Genomic DNA, 21,046 nt, shown 5'->3' on the forward strand with positions numbered 1-21,046 from the left:
TATATATATATATATATATATATATATATATATATATATATATATATATATATATATATATATATATATATATATATATATATATATATATATATATATATATATATATATATATATATATATATATATATATATATATATATATATATATATATATATATATATATATATATATATATATATATATATATATATAGACATATAAAAAATGTATTTTCAAAATAAGAGATGATTTACAAACAATAAATTATATTAAAACGTATCATCTTATGCATAGGGTATTTTAACTTAAGTTATGCAAATATATAATTTATTATTAATTGTATAAAAGATTAAAAACATTAAAGTATTTTGAATTTAGATTAAAAAAGTGTAGTCCAAAGTTCTACCAGCAGTTCAAGTCATTGAAAACAACTTCATTGAAATGCAGTTTCAATAAAGATAATAGACCAGCTCGTATTGTTTTCCATTTGTAGCTTACCTAAGGAAAGTTCCTTATGTGTTTTCCCTTTAAAATTCTTTCACACAACCCTCTAAGAGATGCAAGCAATATGATTTTTCAGTGCATTATAGTTGTTATGACAGGTAGGTGTCACATTGCATGTGAAGAATGAAGATTCTATTAGCTCAAAGAGCCCAAAGGTTCAAGCAATTGAAGAATGGATTGAAAATGATTGATTTAGGGAACTTTCCTTTTTAGCATATTTTTGGAATTCTGTTTTCTGTTAATTAGTTTTATTTCCTTTTTAGGAAAATCTTTTATTTTCTGTTTTTAGTTCTTCTTGTATAAGTATAGAGTAGGCTCAGGTTTATAGATTGATTAATAAGCAATTAAGGCATTATTCAATAAGAAATCAAAGTTTCTTTTCTTTTCTTGAATTCCATTCTTTCATTTGTTCACTATTGCTTCTTCTTCCTACCTCTTCTTGCTCACCATGGAGAAATTTCTTTCACATGGTATCAGAGCACCCTTTTGAGGCTGTCTCTGCTGCGCAACCAAGCTTCCTCACTGACTTCATATGCTTTCTTCCTCCTTCATCGCCAACATCCTTCCCTGCACTCTGATTTCTTAGATGGCCAACCAAATCGTCAACCCGATCCTTGATCCTTCAAGTCCCTACTACCTCTCATCAAGTGAAAATCCAGGAGCAATATTAGTGTCTAGCCTGCTAAATGGTGAGAATTATCACCAATGGTCGAGAGCAATGACAATTGCTCTTGACACCAAGAACAAGTTATGTTTCATAAATGGATCTCTGCCCAGACCACCACCAACGGATTTGATGCAGCCTGTTTGGAGTACATGCAACAATCTTGTTGTTTCTTGGCTCATTCAATCCATGCAACCCTCCATAGTACAAACCATCCTTTGGATGGATTCAGCAGCAGAAATATGGAAAGATCTCAAAGAAAGATACTATCAAGGAGATATCTTTAAGATTTCTCAAATCATTGGGCAGATGCATTCAATCAAGCAAAGAAGCTCCTCAGTTGGTAAGTTCTTTACACAAATGAAGGGACTATGGCAACAACTTGATGACTACACACCAATTCCTATGTGTGAGTGTGAAGTAAAGTGTCATTGCAGATTGGTTCCTGTCATGAAGAAGTATAGGGAAAATGAGTACATCATATGCTTCTTGGCAGGGCTCAACGATCAATTTTCAGCTGTAAGGTCACAGATAATGCTAATGCAGCCCTTGCCACCAATCAATAATGTATTATCCATCCTCATCCAACAAGAAAGACAAATGACACTTGAAAACCTTTCAGCACCTGTATCTAGTATCAACAGCTATGACACAAGACAAAGAGGAAGAGGTAGAGGAAGAGGTAGAGGCCTTAGAGGACCAATAGGTGGAAGGTCCAACACTCAAGGAAGAATGACAAGCAATTCAAGAGGAAGAGGACAGAAGATATGCACTTTCTGTCAAAAGATAGGTCACACAGAGGACATTTGCTACAAGAAGCATGGATTTCCTACTAGCTTCTCCAACACTACTACTAATATCAATAGCTACACTGGAATAGATAGCAAAATCAATGAACAAGAGGATGAGTTTAAAACAAGATTTTGAAAATGATGCATCAGATATTGGATCTGCTTTCACACCTGCTCCACATAATGCTCTCAAGGCAATGATTCAAGAGTCCATGAATCAAACCATCCATACAACTAATCAAATCAGCATGACTTCAAATTCAATAGCAGGCTCCTCAGGTAATATCAACCTTAACAATATGCACAAATCCATCACATGGATTCTAGACACAGGTGCAACAGATCATGTCTGTTGCACCCTTGCTGCCTTTCATGATTTCAAGAGGATCAATCCTCTTACCATATCATTGCCTAATGGTAACAAAGTAGCAGTTGATTACTCAAGGACAATTATTTTTTCAGATATCTTGTACATTTCAGATGTCTTATATGTTCCTAGTTTTAACTTTAACTTAATATCTGTTTCTAAACTTGTCAAGTCTTTAGGCTACACCTTGATCTTTTCAAACAATCGTTGTGAAATTCAGGACCTACACTCCTTAAAGATGATTGGTGCAGCTAAGCTAAGTAGAGGATTATATGTTCTTACTGTTTTCAGCAAACACATTGCTAAAGCTCACAATGTGAACCTTTTTACTTCTTACAATGATGGAAATTTGTGGCATAATAGATTAGGGCACCTATCTCATAGAAAAATGAAACTTATGCAATCTGTTTTTCCTATTATCAAGTGTAATAAGACTAATGATCCTTGTGAAGTTTGTCATTTAGCTAAACAAAAGAGATTGTCTTACAATTCTAGCATAACCAGTACTGATAAGTGTTTTGATCTTATTCACATAGATATTGGGGACCAATCTCTACACCATCCATTTTTGGGAACAAATATTTCTTAACCATAGTGGATGACGAATCAAGATTCACTTGGATCTTTTTTATAAAACAGAAAGGTGAAACAAGTCTGTTAGTTAAAGGGTTTGTGTCTTATGCTGAAACTCAGTTTGGATCCAAAATTAAGGCTATTAGGACTGATAATGGTCAAGAATTCATATTAAAAGAATTTTATCTTGAAAAAGGTATTGAACACCAAACGACATGTGTTGAAACACCTAAACAAAATGGTGTTGTTGAGAGAAAACACCAACACATTCTTGGTGTTGCTAGATCCTTAGTCTTTCAATCTAATGTTCCTATATGTTTTTGGAATTTTACTATTGCATATGCTGTACACCTAATAAACAGGCAACCAAGTCTCTATCTTAACAATAAGTGCCCTTATGAGATATTGCATAATGTTTTACCTGATATTTCTAACTTGAAGACTTTTGGTAGTCTTTGTTTTGCTTCCACTTTGGTTAACCATAGGAAAAAGTTTGATTCAAGATCCAGAAAATGTGCCTTCTTGGGATTCAAGCAAGGAACCAAAGGCTACATTCTGCTTGACATCAACACTAATGAGATCTTCATAAGCAGAAACACTGCCTTTTATGAACATATCTACCATTTTAAGAACCAAAACAGTGGTGATGATGAATCTAGACAACAGATAGACATTTTTTCTTGCCCTGCACCAAGATATGCCCCTCATAATGACCCTACACCAACTAATGGCGCCACTTACTCACAACAAAACCAAGACATCATAGTGCCCCTACCTCAAGCTGAAATACAGTTGAATCCCTCTAACCAACATCAATATCCTGACTCTCTTCAACCTGTTACACATTCAGATCACCATATCAGTGAAAACTCTCAACAACCTACAAGGCCTCATAGAATTAGAGGACCTCCTAGTTATTTGAAGGACTATCATTGTAGCCTATTAAGCAAATCTAGTCCTATCAAGACAAAAAGTAGGCATCCTATAGATGAGAACCTTAGCTACCACAACCTATCTACAAGCCACAAGAATTTCTCTCTATCCATATCCATTGACCAAACACCCAACTCCTTCACTGATGCTATTAAACACCCTGCTTGGAGAGAAGCCATTGACAGTGAACTTGAGGCCTTAAATAAAAACAACACTTGGACCCTGTCTCATCTTCCTAAAGACAAAAGGGCAATAGGTTGCAAATGGGTTTTCAAAATCAAACATCATGCTGATGGGTCTATAGAGAGATTCAAGGCTAGGCTAGTGGCAAAGGGATTCAATCAAACCGAAGGCATTGATTACAAAGACACATTTAGTCCAGTAGTCAAAATGACAACAATTAGGGTGCTCATTTGTTTGGCAGCTATGCATAAGTGGCATTTGCATCAGCTTGACATCAATACAGCTTTCTTACATGGTGACTTAAAGGAGATCGTGTAAATGAAGGCCCCACCAGGTCTCATTGTCCCTGATCCAACCATGGTATGCAAACTGTAGAAATCCATTTATGGCTTGAAGCAAGCCAACAGGCAATGGCATGAGAAACTCACCACTACTCTCCTAAAACTGGGTTATGTGAAATCTTTCTCTGACCACTCTCTCTTTACCAAAGGCATCAAAGATAATTTTACTGCAATTTTGGTTTATGTTGATGATTTAATTGTGACAGGTAATAACTTACAAGAAATAATTGAAACCAAATCCATCTTACACAACACTTTCAACATTAAAGATCTTGGCAGTTTGAAGTTTTTTCTTGGCATGGAAGTTGCTAGATCTAACCAAGGTATTGTCCTCTATCAAAGGAAGTATACTCTAGACTTATTAGAACAGACTGGTCTACTAGGTTCCAAACCTGCAAGTACACCTATGGAATACAACTCTAATCTTCATTCTAAATCAGGTACACCTCTCAATGACATAACCAATTATAGAAGTCTGTTAGGAAAATTACTATACTTGACTCACACTAGACCTGATATATTTTTTGCTGTTAGTTCATTAAGTCAATTTCTTGATTCACCTACTAATCTTCATTACAAGGCTGCTATTAGAGTGCTTAGATATCTAAAGAGCACACCAGGGCAAGGCATTTTCTTCTCTTCAAATAACACAACAACCATACAAGGTTACTCTGATTCAGATTGGGCCAAATGCATTGACACAAGAAGATCAATTACTGGTTGGTGCTTCTTTTTGGGCAGTGCCTTGGTCTCCTGGAAGAGCAAGAAACATAACACTGTTTCACGATCTTCCTCAGAAGTTGAATACAGAGCACTTGCCATGGCTGCTTGTGAAGCTCAATGGTTATTATTCCTCTTTAGAGATCTTGGCATAGCTCATTCCAGACCTGTTAGCATCTTTTGTGACAATAACTCAGCCTTACACATAGCTACAAATCCTATTTTTCATGAAAGAACAAAGCATATTGATGTGGATTGTCATGTTGTTAGAGAAAGAGTCCTTAACAATACAATACATCTTCTTCCCATCCACACTTATCTTCAATTGGCTGACATCTTTACTAAATCATTATCTCCTTCTCCATTCCTCAAGAATTTTACCAAACTCGGCATCATTGATATCCATGCGCTTAGTTTGAGGGGGTCTGTGAAGAATGAAGATTCTATTAGCTCAAAGAGCCCAAAGGTTCAAGCAATTGAAGAATGGATTGAAAATGATTGATTTAGGGAACTTTCCTTTTTAGCATATTTTTGAAATTCTGTTTTCTGTTAATTAGTTTTATTTCCTTTTTAGGAAAGTCTGTTATTTTCTGTTTTTAGTTCTTCTTGTATAAGTATAGAGTAGGCTCAGGTTTATAGATTGATTAATAAGCAATTAAGGCATCATTCAATAAGAAATCAAAGTTTCTTTTCTTTTCTTGAATTCCATTCTTTCATTTGTTCACTATTGATTCTTCTTCCTACCTCTTCTTGTTCACTGTGGAGAAATTTCTTTCACATTACAAAAGCTTGTGGCTCTCTCACACACAAAATCACAAATACAGATTGCCCAAGGTTTAACACATCCAAATATATAGTCTTTATCATCAAGTTATTGGATGGAGGAAATACAAGTTATTGATTGAACCCCACCTTTTTAATGATGCCATTAATTTGCCTAGTGAAATTGGACCCACAAGAGAAAAATATTGTGGCTACTCTTGACTGTGTGGATAATACCAAAGCACTTCAAGTTATATGTTCGAATAATGAGATTCCTCTCTAGTAATCGAGAAAAAAAATATATACTATTAATTATATTAAAATTATTATAACATCTTTAAAATTTGAAGAAAATAGAATATATCTCTCCATTATTTTGAGAGGAGTTTCCCTCCCCTTGGAAATATTGTAAAATCACCTGGATAACGACTTTGGTGGCTCATTCTCCTAACTTTGTTTATTTCAAAACAAGTTTAATTTATAAAAGAAATAGTGCTAAGAAAAATAAGTAATTTCTCACCTCTTTATTTTGGTTGATTATTTTTTTCTTCGGATAACCCTACGCCTCAATTTTCATTATTATATAATCAAGAATGAGTTTATGATTAATATTCCAGGCTGGTGTCTAGTTAGGAAAACCATCAACAGCAAGGAACACTATGTGTTGTCACCTTAATCATGTAAGAAATAATACCAAAATCCATAAAGACCGATAACCGTACCTCACACAAGGACAACATAAACTAGTGTTTATCAAAGGTGGTTTTGGATCCATAAAAGAGATATGCATGTCAAGTCATTCTCTAGCCAAATACTAATCTTATTGAAATTATAATGGTTAGATATCTGAGAGAGAAAAATCAATATTCAGAATAGTAAATTATATTAATAATATTGTGATTATATTTTGATATAGAAGACATAACATGAAACTCTTTTTATACTAGTATAAGACCGCATATTAGTTAAGAAAACAAATTACAAAATAAAGTAACATCAATTCTGAAAAATCTTTTAAGATATACTTTAAACAAATCTAATATATAATTATTATTAGATATTATCTCTATATTTATGTATTATCTAAATATTCTTTATAATATGATTTAAGATTATTGAGAATCCTTCATAATTGATGTGGAAGTAAGACCAATGAATCTTGGCAGATGAACCATTGAATAATTCAATGATGGCTATTCCAAGGTCTTGGAATTATTCATTGAGTCTTGAGAATTATGAAGTCTAACTTAAAAAGTTGGAGCATCACTTTTCAAAGTATCTTAAAAAATATGACATCAATTAATCATTCACTATGTCTTTATGATGGAGCATTCCTCCCTTTCACTATATATATAAGGGATTTGTGAGGAAGAGATACAACAAGCAAGTGAGAAAAACAACACTGAAAGAGTTTATATCCATATAGTCTGAGAATTGTATTCCTAGTGAGATACTAGAAAGTTTGTATTTCCATCTTTTTGGGTGAGATTGAGTGTTATCCTCTTTATAAGAGAGAGTCAAATATTGTAATCCTACTTTCTATAATGTAGATATTTTCTGGACTGGGTCCCGTGGTTGTTTCTTTCTCACATTGATGAGGTTTTTCTCACGTTAAAATTTTTGGTGTTATTCTTCCACTCTTCTCTATTTTCTTTATCCATTTTCCGCTTCTGCAAGTGTCAATTTTACATCACACAGATGAGGAATTTCCCAACAAAAATATTATAAGATGTTTTCATATATTCTAATAAATCTCATGCATAAAATTATTTTCGTTGGTGTTAAAAATTAAATACTTGAAGATGAAACTTGTTTGACCAGATCACCCTTTGATTAATTGAATTTTAAAGTCACGTCTGATTAAAGAGAAATTAACTATACCAAACTCAAGCTCTTTTAACTTACTTTGCAATCATTGATGATGAATTGTGTGGGCGTTATATGGACACACCCATGTGCATATATACCTAACATGTACATTCGAGTGGCATTAATCTAAACGACATTTTGAAACTCAAAACAACTTCAAAATTTCATTTTGACACTTCCATTCAAATAGTCCTAGTTACTGCGGAAAACATGTTAATTACGGGCCTCAAGTATTCTCGAAAACGATTTGTCTTAATTTTTTTAATGAAAATTCACATAATATGGTAGATTAACTATAAGGATAAAAAACAAGTAAACTAGAATAAAAAAATAGAAGTTGTATGCTTCAAGGTGAGAATGTCATATATCTTCCTTACTCAAACTCGAGACAAGGTAAAGCCCATTATTAAACTTCGCAAACAAAAAAAATATTCATCACTTCATTATTCATGTACCCTTCCTAGAAAAGAAAAAGTAAAATTTAAAAGTAGAAACAAATCAATCATAAAAATATCAAACCCAAGAAATGAAGGATGCATTACAGCTAAAGATCATAAATTGACAAAGTTCTTTCACACCTTGAAAAGAACATCATAATTTCAACCATATATTTGTAACATTATTATTAATCATTACAAATAAATAAATTAGACAAAATTAATAACGAAATAAGAGCACTGAAGTTTTGCATTAGACGAAATCGAATATACAAATATGAAAATTAAACAATTTGAAACTTCCAAATAATATAGAAGAAAGTCATAACAAAAAATGATAAAATGACTTATCAAAATACCTAATGATGAAAATGGATTGAACACTGAAACTCCTATCTATTTGAAAAATACATGTTTTGAATCAGATATAAAACTTTAGTATGTGTGGATAAACCCGGATGACAGTTGTGAGAATCGAAATATGTTCAAAATTATATCAGTTTTTTTCTTCTTTTAAGGCTTTTATCTCTTTGATTTGTGAAAAATGAAATACAATTATATCTACCAATGAACATCATTGGATCGATTCATGAATAATAAAATGACTATAAAATCATACATCGTTTGATGATGGAAGATATTAGATCTATCTAATAAAAATGAAAAAAATGTAGGAGAAATAATTGGTGAGTTTCAAAAGAAGAGAAGATTAAGAAGTAAATTGAAATAATAATAGAGAAGAAAAGTAAGAAGTAAATTGAAATAAAATAAGAGTAGAGAGATGAAAGATACATTTTATGAAAATAAACTATTCTTTGGACAATCTATTCTCACATATATTTATAGTAAGATAGTAGAAGAAGAATATAGTGTGTGAGAATTCACTATAAGAATATGTGGATATTTTGGAGGGAAAAAAGTTAAGGAAATAATTACATGTGTAATATTAACATGACAAAGAGCTTAAGGTAAGGAGATGGTAATATGTGTGAACGATAACATTCCAAAGTTGGGTGCTGAGACTAGAAGCAGAATAAAAAAGGATATTGTGATTTAGGAAGCAGAATAAATAGATAAATAGATTATAAAAATAGTAAAATAAAAAAGGAACACGTGTGAGCTGTTGATGTAAATAGTGGAGTCTGTTGAAATGATGCTGAGACTAGAAACAGAAATATACACAGTGGTCGAAGTTGGGTGCACCGACAAAAGCTGCAACTTCTTCGCGTGCTGCTTCCCCTCTCCTTTTCTTTCTCACTTCACCAGATTCTACTCTCTCCTTTTCGTGATTTTCTTTTCTATTAAATTAAATGATTAACCATTGAGATTAACTGCAAGTAAAAAATGTCTTGTGTTTATATTCGCGTAAAGCAATCAATCCTCTTTTCCATTACAACTAGTATTTTTCTTTTGGAGAATAATGTACACGTGTCTGAATTCATATAATTGATATTTAAAATAGATGTATGATGATATGATTGATTTGCCCTCTAATTGTTAAATTCCATAATACAAATTAATAATTGAGCATTTGAATCATTTAAAAAGTTAAAAAATGCAAATATGATCTGTAAGTATATTAAATTTAGAATCTCAGAATTGTACAAAGGACCACAAAATGCGAATTTTGAATGGAATCTGAAGTGAAGTTGGGGGCACAAGTCCTTATAATCAGGAAGAATATTATGTTGAACAAGACTATGGTATAGTAATAATTAAGCTAAGTTAATTGTATTTGTTGTTTGTTACTTAGAGTCACTACAAGATGAGTCGTTTTAATTTTTAACCATGCGTGTGATATTGTGATTTAGGAAGTATACTTCATTCATGTTCATTTTGTCTTTGTTCTCACACAAACAAAATTATATAATAAAATATTCAACTTCTACTTTGATCCCAGCTACATCATTCCCCATAAACACGAGTACTACCTTCCCATTTCATGAATCAGCTTCACTTGTTTTCCATTCTTTGATGATTGAAAGTGTTGTTTTTGGGCCTTTTGGCGTTCTATTCTTCTAATCAGAACAATCCCACTGCTATGATTTACTACTACTCCTGTTTGTGATTTAGCACTGACATAAATGAGATTTTTATGTGTGGAGGAGAAGTAGCTAGTAGTTAAGTTGCATTTCAGAGAAAAGGCTCAGTTTTTTTTGTTGATTCCACAACTTTATTGCAACTATCACTATTGGGAGATTCTTCAACTCCTTGTACCTTTCTGGGCACACTGCTATTTCTACTATTGGACCATGGGTTCAGCAGTTAGCATTGTCTTCTTGTGAAAAAATAAAAACTTGGGGAACAAACAAGGTTAAATCTTTGTTTCTGGATTTGAATTTGTTTGGGTCATTTTTTTCCATAATGAAGGCTCCATCAAATGGTTATTTGCCTAATTCAGTTGAAGGTGGGTTTTCTCTCATGGTTAATTGTCTCATTATTCTCTCTCTCATCAAACTCTAACCCTGCTCAGAGACTCTGGGGATGGTGTTTTTCATGGAAAAGGGTGCCTTTATGTTTTTGTATTGATTTAATAACATTATAGATGGAATAAAGTGAACCATATAGCATGCTTATCTTTTGATTAATTTTCTTAGACTAGTTTAGCTGGCCTTCTTCTCCATATGAGGTCTTTTTTATCCCTGGACTGAATGACTTGCTTTGATGTGCTTTTTGATAAGTTCTGTGTGGTTTACTTACAATTTTTTGGGAAGTCTTGGCCTCTTGGGTTGTTTTGGCATATAGAATTAGTATGGCACAATTGTGAGAAAATGGTGAATTGCTGGTTCTGAAGTATGTTCTTTATGTGTAATGAGTCTAATGATAACAATATCAGAAGGATAAAGAGAAGAAAACGATATGCAAGATCTGTTCCTTTGCTTCTAGCACTAAAATTGCTTTGTGGCAAGTACAAATATGTGTTAGCTACTAGAAACCTCCCAAAATCTATTTGCACTTATGTCATCTGCAGTTGGATTAAAGTATACTTTAACTTGGAAAGGACCATTTAAGCTCATGCCTGATGTGAAATTTTGTGTTTCTTTGAGCTCTAAAAGCTTGTTGAAATGGCTGTGTTATATAAAACATCAATTATAGATTTTCCTCCTTTTCATCTTTGTTTCCAAACAAAAACAAAAAAAATCTACCTAGTGGGATAAAGGCTTGGTTGTTGTTGTTCATCTTTGTTTCCAAGTATATACTCACTCAAAAGCATTGAAAAAATTGAAGAGTTTTTTTTTTACCTTTTAATATTTGTATATTTCTGTTCAATAAAGTAACATAATGTCCATTTCAATAACAGTAGAAAGGAAGACCATCAATTCAGAGTTGTGGCATGCTTGTGCCGGACCTTTGGTTTCTTTGCCTCCTGTTGGAAGTCTTGTGGTTTACTTCCCTCAAGGACACAGTGAACAAGTATGTATCTAATGCCATTATTCTGTGATCCTGCTTTTTATCTCGGTTGCTGATAGAAGTTTCTTTTTGACTTCCTACTATAATCTTCAGGTTGCGGCTTCCATGCAAAAGCAGACCGACTTCATTCCCAGTTACCCTGACCTTCAATCCAAGTTGATTTGCAGGCTTCAAAATGTTGCCTTGCATGTATGTGCAATTTCCTCTATACTGAGATTTATTTTTCTTTTGTACATACCAAATCGTCAACTTATTTCTAACATATTTGGATCATGTCTAGTCATACGGATGAACTAGTTTAGGAATGTGTTTTTTGTAAAGAAAAAATGTTCACATCTTTGGATGACATATCTTTATTGTATATTATGTTAGTTGTCTTCAGCGACACTTGAATTCTTATAAATCTTCTGTTGAACAGTATATCTGTATTCTAAAACATTTGATATAATAGTTCTACAATTTTCTGTATGGAATACATACATATATGCTGATATTATCGTGTATTTTGGATCAGGCTGATCCTGAAACTGACGAGGTTTATGCACAGATGACCCTTCAAACTATAAACAAAGTAGGTTTTCTGTTCAATCTGAAAATGTTCTTATATATCATGGATTTATTTCTCACCTTGTCCATAATCTCATCAAGCCAAAAAATGATGTGTAACAATATCAGAGACTGTTTGATTTGCCTGTTCTACAGTATGACAATGAAGCAATACTGGCATCAGACATGGGTCTCAAACAAAGCCGACAGCCTACTGAATTCTTTTGCACAACTCTTACAGCTAGTGACACAAGCACTCATGGTGGATTTTCCGTGCCTCGTAGGGCAGCTGAGAAAATATTCCCTCCTCTGGTGCGTGTACAACATTTTTATTTTTCATGATTCTTTGCAGCAAGAATTGCAAGATTTTTATGTGATACATTTGTGTTTTCCCTGTGTATGCTGGCTAAAAGTGTGTTTGATAGGATTATTCAATGCAACCTCCTGCTCAGGAGCTTGTTGCCAAAGATTTGCATGACACCACATGGGCATTTAGACATATTTATCGCGGTATTGCCACTTTGCATATCCTCAATTGCCTTCTTCCTTTAATATATTAACATTTTTACACTGGTATATGGCTTATGATGCACATTTAAAATCCTGTGTTTTCTAAACCACCAAGGCATATATTATCTCACGAGTGATCTTATCTCATTTTTACAGGACAACCCAAGAGGCACCTATTGACTACTGGATGGAGTGTATTTGTCAGCACAAAAAGACTGTTTGCTGGAGATTCTGTTCTTTTTATCAGGTATGAACACATACTTATTATGTTGACATTTCAGGAATATTTGACCTCATGTTTCTGAGTCAATGTTTTTTGTTGTTGTGATTTTAGAGATGAAAGACAGAACCTTCTTTTAGGTTTAAGGCGAGCTAACAGACAACAGCCAGCACTGTCTTCATCGGTAATATCCAGTGACAGCATGCATATTGGTATTCTTGCTGCTGCAGCAAATGCTGCTGCAAATAACAGCCCATTTACTATATTTTACAATCCAAGGTACTATTCGGAGTGTAGCTATGTATTGTGATGACATGAAACGGCATCCATAGAATATTTGTGATAGCCTCTTACAGAAACTGGTGTATTTATCAGGGCCAGCGCCTCTGAATTTGTTATTCCATTTGCCAAGTATAACAAAGCCATGTACACTCAAGTTTCACTCGGAATGAGATTTAGAATGATGTTTGAGACCGAGGAATCAGGAGTGCGAAGATACATGGGTACAATCACTGGGGTCAGTGACTTGGATCCTGTCCGATGGAAAAGTTCACAGTGGCGCAATCTTCAGGTATTACTAAACCATGTATCTTTTCTTATGGAGATAGATGCATTGTATGAATTATTAGATATTGTCATAGTAACTGATTTGACTCTATTTCCTATTTTATGGAATTAGTATGAATATTTTTGTGGCAGTTATGGTTTCTATAGACTGCTTCATAATTTAGCATAATTTTTTTATCTTCCCATAGTTAAGTATCTCATGTGTTTTGTCCCCTGTATGTCCTGCTTTGCAATACTATGTGCCTTAAGCCTTGTGTTTTGTCCCGTGTGTCCGCGTTGTAATACTATGGTTATTGAGGGAGTAATTTTTTGAACTATTGATAGGTTGGATGGGATGAATCAACAGCTGGTGAACGCCCAAGCAGAGTTTCGCTTTGGGAAATTGAGCCAGTAGTATCTCCTTTCTACATTTGCCCACCTCAATTTTTAAGGTCCAGGTTCCCCAGGCAACCAGGAATGTCAGGTTGGAACCCTCCCTGCCCTTCGTACTTCAGATTCCATTCAAAGATTACTGGCTGGCCTTCTTTGATTATCTATTGTTCACTCACTGTTTAACAGAAACTCTTTAGATTATTCTTTATCTTCTGTAAACAGATTCATCTTACAGAATATGTCATTTCATTTACATATATCTGGTGTGGGACATTCAATACTAATGAGTTTCTACGTGGATATATGATAGAGTAAAGAAGCTGTGTGCTTTCGAATTTTAGTTTAGAATTTAGATCTATTAGAATGTTCTTTTGCAGATTGATAAATGGTCCCTGTTCATCCTAGCGATTGATTTTGCAGATGATGGGTCTGATATAGAAAATGCTTTCAAGAGAGTGATGCCCTGGCTTGGAGAAGACTTTGGCATGAATGATCCCTCAAATTCAGTCTATCCTGGTTTGAGTTTAGTCCAGTGGATGAGCATGCAGCAGAATAATCAATTCTCTGCTGCTCAACCAGGATTTTTCCCCGCTATGCTTTCACCTAATACTATGCACAATAACCTTGGAACTGATAACCCATCCAAGTTATTGAGTTTTCAAGCTCCTGCCCTCTCTGCACCAAATCTTCAGCTTAACAAATCCAATTTTCCAAATCAAATCAACCAATCGCAACAGTCCCCAACTTCATGGCCTCAGCTGCAGCAGCAACAACAGCTGCATCAGCAGAAGCAGCAACAGCTGCACCAACAACTTGAACAACAGCAGCAGCTGCTGCTGCAGAATTCGCAACAGCAACAGCTGCAATCATTGTTGCAAACGCCAGTAAACCAACTCCAGCAGCAGACACAACAACAGCTTCCTGAACCACAAAACATGCCATTACTCCAGCAACAACAGCCCCAACTACCTCAGAAATTAGGACAGCAGCCACAGTCGTATCAACATGCTATTGTGAATAATGGCACAGTTTCTTCTAACCAGAATACAAATCAGTTTGTACCACAACCGGTAGCCTACTCTCAGCTTCAGCAACAGCAATTACTTTCAGGAGATATCCCACCCCAGCAAAGTATCCAATCGGCTAGTAAGAATACATTCCCACTGCCAACCCTACCACAAGACTCACAATCTCAGCAACAGATAGACCAGCAAGCAAGTCTCTTACAAAGGCAGCAGCAACAGACACAGCTTCAACAGTCTCCACTTCAGTTACTGCAACAAACACTGTCACAGAGGGTGATTCAGCAACCACAAATGACTCAAATGTCACTACAGAACCCTTCAGAGAAACAAGTACAGCTACAGTTTCTACAGAAATGGCAGCAGCAGCAGCAACAACAGCATCAGCATCTTCTTTCTATGTCTAGCCCACTTTTGCAATCTCAGCTTCTACAGCAACAAAATACTCACCAACAAAACCAGCAATTACCACAACAAAATCTATCTCGGCATGAGCCTCAACAGCTTGGCATGGGTAATAATGCATTACCAACAAAGAAGCCTCTCAACAGCAATAACTTCACTTCTTCTTCAGCTCTTATGCAATCAAAGCAGCTGCCTGTCAACCAAATCCAAAATACACAGAAAGCCCTGACAATCACTAGAGCTCCCTCTACTCTCACAGATGGAGATGCCCCATCATGCTCAACCTCGCCGTCTACGAATAACTGCCAGATATCTCCATCAAGCCTCCTGAAAAGAAATCATCAAGTGTCAGCTACATTCGGGGGGAGTTTGGTAGTTGATCCCACATGTAATCTGATACAGGAGCTTTACAGTAAGTCTGACATGCAGATTAAACATGAGTTCTCCAGTGTAAATGGACCTGACCAGACTAAACATAAAGGGACAATTACTGATCATCTGGAAGCTTCTTCTTCTGGAACATCTTACTGTCTTGGTCCTGGTAGTGTCCAGGAAAACCTACCACTTCCCAACTTCTTCATTGATGGGGATATCCAATCACACCCTAGAAACAATCTACCATTTGATTCTAATCTTGATGTACTAGCATCTGATACAATGCTTTTAAAAGGGTCAGACTCTCAAGGAGATCTTCAATATTTGTTGGCTAATTATGGTGGTGCTCCACGGGACATTAAAACTGAGCTGTCCACTGCTGACATCAGCTCACAGTCGTTTGGATTGCCAAATGTGTCTTTTAATCCAGCTTGCTCAAGTGATGTTGGCATAAATGATATTGGGGTTTTGAATAATAGCGTGCGGGCTAGCCAGACTCAACGAGTGCGAACATATACCAAGGTTTGTCATTTTTTGACAGTTGCAAATCTATACAGATTTGGTATATTTACTGCAATGATATGTGCCTCAATGTTCAATGCATTGTATTTATAGGCATGCTATGCAAATTCAACACCATAGGGATTTCTCTCTCTTTATACTGTAGTTGGTCATACGTTAAATGTACTCTATAGGATCTATTTCCAATATATGCCAGCATGGTCCATAGATGTAGAATTGTGGATTGTCTGAGATTCTAAGCACGACCCCTGGCAACTTATAATTTCTTCTAGAAGTTATTCAAATGCTTAATACTTCTTCCAAATTTTGCAGGTGCAAAAGCGTGGCTCTGTTGGAAGATGTATTGATGTCACGCGTTACAAGGGATATGATGAACTGCGGTATGATTTGGCTCGTATGTTTGGGATTGAAGGGCAGCTAGAAGATCCTCATCGGACTGAGTGGAAACTAGTATATGTGGATCATGAAAGTGACATTCTGCTTGTTGGTGATGATCCTTGGGAGTAAGTAGTTAATTCCTTGTAATTATTGTTGGCATTAGACAATGCCGATATACTACACTTCTTCAGTCATTCTGGTTTATTTTCTCGACCTTATTCAATTTATGATTCCTTGCAGAGAATTTGTAAGCTGTGTCCAGAGCATAAAGATATTCTCATCTACTGAGGTGCAGCAAATGAACTTAGATGGGGATTTAGGTAATGTTCCAATCCCCAATCAAGCTTCTAGTGGGACAGACAGTGGCAATGCATGGAGGGGACAGTATGATGATAACTCTGCTGCCTCATTTAACAGATAAGGATTTCATCAGAGACAACTTGGAGGACCAACTTAACTTTTTAAAACTTCTGGGTGGTGCTTCTACTCTGTTATATCACAAATGGAAAGGAGATATATTCATTGCAAATGATGCAGTTGAAGAGGGTATTGTAGAGGACAAGTGAGAAGTTTAGACCCTTTGATGTATCAAGGGTGTGCTCCTTTACTATTAATGTCACAGATCCTACAGTAACAGTAGTATAGGCCAGGTAGTATATAGAGATCAATCTTTACTTATCCCTCTAAATGTTGTGATGGTTAGAGTTATGTAAGGAAGTTAGATGAATTGTCTAAGTGATGACCGAGACAATCCAGAATGGATGTCAATTCAACCTTTCATACAAAGTGAATAGTTTAAGCACTAAAATGCAGTCATTGGCGATACACATTAGTGATAGTTAAACTTTAGAAAATAATCAACTTATAACTTTGGATAAATACAAGATCATGAACTGAAAATAAAGTTTAAATTAATACTTAAAATTATTGACACATTCTCGGGTCAAAAAAAATATAGGGATATAAAAAAAAAATCCTTTTTTTAATGTCAAATGCCTACTTGTTCTTTCCCACTTAGAAATGATAAATTGGACTCAGGCATCTTCTTTCCTTTACTTTCTTGTTCTTGGAATCGATGGAGATTTTTTTTTCTACTTTCATTACTCGCAAAACATTTAGCACACATGCCAAGTCCTGAATGGTGGGTGATGAAGAAAGGTAAAATCCATAGCTCAAAAGGTGAGTTAAACTCAGTATATTGACTTGCAATCAACTACATTTCAAGTGTTGTCATTGCAGTCAAAGATACTGATTCATTTCCCTCAAGATGAAGACATAAGAATTTATGTCACAAAACAAAAAAAAACAAGTTGTCCCTATGAGAGGAGAGCAATGACATCTAAAGACCTTAATGTAGACAAGACCATCATATTTGGAGTACAAAACTGTATTCCCTGTTGTAACGAACAATGGTGTTTTATTGCCTTCCTCATCCATAGGACCTGGACCAACTGCTATCACTTCTAACATCAAAAGTGCAGTACAAAGATTATTATCCACTGATCTAGCAAGATTTATTGGAAAACTGTTACTCCACAACAAAAGTATTCATCTTAAACTGACACTAGGAAATACATTAATAACAAGTATCTGTTGAAGTGTAATGAGTGTATTTTTCTGCCCACCAAAGCAAGTTATTATGCATGGGTACTCCAAAATGGGTGTGGTATCTTTACCAAGTATGCACCAATTTTGGTACTTATTAGGCACACATGGATACTAGACCAATACTTACAGTTGAAAGTAATGGGTTAGCAAAAGTATAACCTGATGTATCTTCTCTCTGGCTTGTAGCATAAGCCCAGTTACCACATACTGCACAAAACTGCAGACAGCATGATAAACTATAAACTATATAACTACAAACAGTTGTATCAGAACAAATTAAAACTTGTACATACATTAATCTGCCATTGAGAGTTACAATGGCAAATGCAGTTGAATGGGAATCAAAGTAGTCCACAAAGCCATAAGAGGAATGCAGATGACAATATAAAAAGCAGATCATGACGATTGAGATTTGAGATGAGACGAGAAGAATACACAAAAGGTATTGAATCTGCCAACTATGAAAACAAAAACAAATAGGAAAATTCACAAACATTTCATACAAGAAGATTATCTGAGAGGCAATTAAGTCAATCATTCACTTCAAGAAGCTAGAGTAGGAAAAATGACTAAATCAGAATAAATAAATGATAGCTTAGAAATAGATTTCTTTAAATAAAAATAAAGTAAAATAAACTGCGGCATGTACTCGGATCAAAACCAGGAGGCAGATTTCCAGTCAAGAAAGGCTCTACCTGCAAAATCAAAATCAAAATTATGGACTCTCCTCACAGATACTCTGATCAAACAAAACACACATACCTAATCATAAAAACATCTAAACTTTCAGCTAATAAACAAGAATTAAAACAACTAGCACAATCCACACGCCTAAAGCAACAAAATATTGCAGGGTAATTCACATATTTCAGAAGAAAATAAAACTTCTACTTAATTAATTGGCAGGAAATTTAAGTGAAAACAGTAATCACTTTCCCAAAAGAAACCAGTCTCTATCTATTTAGATCGGGAAACTGATTTTTTTCCTATATTGCTTACGTCAAACTTGAAAATTAGAAGTCAAAATGCCCTTCAAATATTTCTCACAGTTGCATCAACATGCAATTTTCCAATGCAAGTATTAAGTTCACGTGGAATAAAAGACGCACGTGGTCCAATATAACATAAAAGGTACATTTCGTGTACATGAATATATCCGCTGACCAAATATGTTATTTTTATGAATCAAAACTTTGTTATTTAACCTACTTCACTGTATTTATTTAGTAGGGTAAAATCGCACTAGATCCTTATTCAAAGGTTATTAATTTAATCTATAAAATAATACGTGTTGAGAGAGACAGTACACATCAAAAAGGTGGAAGAATATATTAATCACTTAAGTAAATTCATGTGAAATAAGTGGATGTGATTTTTTTGTGTAATACTAAAAAATATTCTTATATTTTTTGGTAAGAAATTAATACATTTCAAAGTCTATGGTTATTGTTTCCTACAAAGGTCACTTCCAATAATAAAATCATCAATCTTAAGGATCTAATATGATTTACACTCCTTGAAATGAGATGACTGTGAGTATGAGGTTGGATTGTCTAATAATTTATGAGATAATTTACGAAAATGTGAGAACGCGTGGGGACAAGCCATGAGTGCCACGTGTAGGAACCAGATTAGATGTTTAGTGACGCGCCTGGAGAGTGTTGACCGTTGATAGCGAGTCCAACTTGTTTACTCGCTTGAGCACAAATCCGTACTCACTTACTCTCACACCTTTCCACATTCCACACACATATATAGAGCCGCAAACTATATCCCCAACCAAGAAGAACCAACAAAAACAATTTCATAAAACATTCTTTTTTGTTCTTTCATTTGTTACATGCGACTGTAACTGTCAGGTATTAAAAAAAGAACATACCCAAAAATGGTGAAACCAAACAATGAAAATACGAAGGAACAAAGTTTTCAGTTCAAGGGAATTCGAAAGAGGAAATGGGGCAAATGGGTATCTGAAATAAGACTACCCAATAGCCGCCAGAGAATTTGGTTGGGTTCCTTTGACTCCGCCGTCAAGGCCGCGCGTGCTTTCGACGCTGCCACCTTCTGCTTACGTGGCCGAAACGCTAGGTTTAATTTCCCTGATGACCCACCTAACATCGCCGGCGGCAACTCCATGACGCCCACTCAAATTCAAGCTGCCGCAGCCAGTTTTGCAAATTCGGAGCCCCATGTGAGAAATTCGGGTCGACCCGATAAATCTGAATCTCACGTGGAATGTTCTTCGGTGGAGACAATGTTGTTGCATACGGAGTCACCTTCCCCTTGTTTTTCAGAAGGGAATGTTCAAACGGACAGTGACGTCACCGTTAACGATTTGTTTCCAGATTTGATGGCACCAATCGGGTCGGGTAATTTTGTAACCGATTATGGGATGTTCCCGGGTTTCGATGATTTCAGTGGTGAGTACTATGTTCCTGAAATGGAGAGTGTTAATTATTATGGAGAAGAAAACATTGATGGGTTTATAGTTGAGGACTCTTTTTTGTGGAATTTCTAAGGAATAGATGAGGATCAAGGTTTCGGATAGTTTTATTATTTCCGGAACCGTCATGATTCGTTGATAACCCGGGAATTAATTCGGGTTTGGACTTGTCATTTTTTTACATAGGCAAGAGGTTAAATTAAACTAATCTCTGTATTTGACCAGAGTGATGAGTAAATGCAATCGTCAACAACAAACATTATAAAGTTGTTTTGCCAACCAATATTGTAATTTTTTGGGTTTCATCGGAATGAAATTTAGATCTTATATAAATCCTTGGGTGAATAAGATTTAACACATCCTATTTGGTCTGTATTTGCATCCTTATTATCTAACGTGACAAACTTTCGTTATTAGAAATAATGTGCACATTCAGACTCACATAAGTATGTAGAAATTATTATAAGCAAATGTGAGTCGAATATAATCAAAGCAGCAACAACCTTTAATGTTGACTCTTGTATTTATGTTGAGTACGCC

The 21,046-nt window shown here is 35.0% G+C and overlaps 3 protein-coding genes and 1 long non-coding RNA gene across 7 annotated transcripts in view; all 4 read left to right on the plus strand.

Moving 5' to 3' along the window:
- LOC109361929 lies at positions 1,074-2,078 on the plus strand. Its single transcript, XM_019607455.1, has one exon. The coding sequence runs from the start codon at positions 1,074-1,076 to the stop codon at positions 2,076-2,078; it is 1,005 nt and encodes a 334-aa protein (XP_019463000.1).
- LOC109362486 overlaps positions 9,838-21,046 on the plus strand; it is a 19,826-nt gene continuing 8,617 nt past the window's right edge. The window contains exons 1-2 of the long non-coding RNA XR_002109408.1: positions 9,838-9,851; positions 10,236-10,237. This is a non-coding gene — a long non-coding RNA (uncharacterized LOC109362486). The remainder of the gene's footprint in view (positions 9,852-10,235; positions 10,238-21,046) is intronic.
- On the plus strand, positions 9,903-17,206 carry LOC109362482 (auxin response factor 19-like). 4 transcript variants are annotated; one of them, XM_019608299.1, is made up of 14 exons: positions 9,903-10,452; positions 10,484-10,534; positions 11,429-11,541; positions 11,632-11,727; positions 12,053-12,109; positions 12,241-12,396; positions 12,510-12,594; positions 12,751-12,841; positions 12,929-13,093; positions 13,190-13,385; positions 13,706-13,844; positions 14,174-16,077; positions 16,390-16,580; positions 16,696-17,206. In XM_019608299.1, the coding sequence occupies exons 2-14, from the start codon at positions 10,492-10,494 to the stop codon at positions 16,874-16,876; spliced, it is 3,417 nt and encodes a 1,138-aa protein (XP_019463844.1). In that variant the 5' UTR covers positions 9,903-10,452; positions 10,484-10,491; the 3' UTR covers positions 16,877-17,206. The 4 variants fall into 4 exon arrangements, with proteins under 4 accessions (XP_019463844.1, XP_019463845.1, XP_019463846.1 ...); XM_019608300.1 differs by having other exon boundaries at positions 11,432-11,541; XM_019608301.1 differs by lacking the exons at positions 9,903-10,452; positions 10,484-10,534 and adding an exon at positions 10,787-11,151 and having other exon boundaries at positions 11,432-11,541.
- Positions 19,831-20,915, plus strand: LOC109362485 (ethylene-responsive transcription factor ERF017-like). The gene has a single exon (XM_019608307.1). The coding sequence runs from the start codon at positions 19,949-19,951 to the stop codon at positions 20,579-20,581; it is 633 nt and encodes a 210-aa protein (XP_019463852.1). The 5' UTR covers positions 19,831-19,948; the 3' UTR covers positions 20,582-20,915.

This window comes from Lupinus angustifolius, chromosome LG12 (assembly GCF_001865875.1).
Source record: "Lupinus angustifolius cultivar Tanjil chromosome LG12, LupAngTanjil_v1.0, whole genome shotgun sequence".
In the NCBI taxonomy this organism is placed as follows: Eukaryota; Viridiplantae; Streptophyta; class Magnoliopsida; order Fabales; family Fabaceae; genus Lupinus; species Lupinus angustifolius.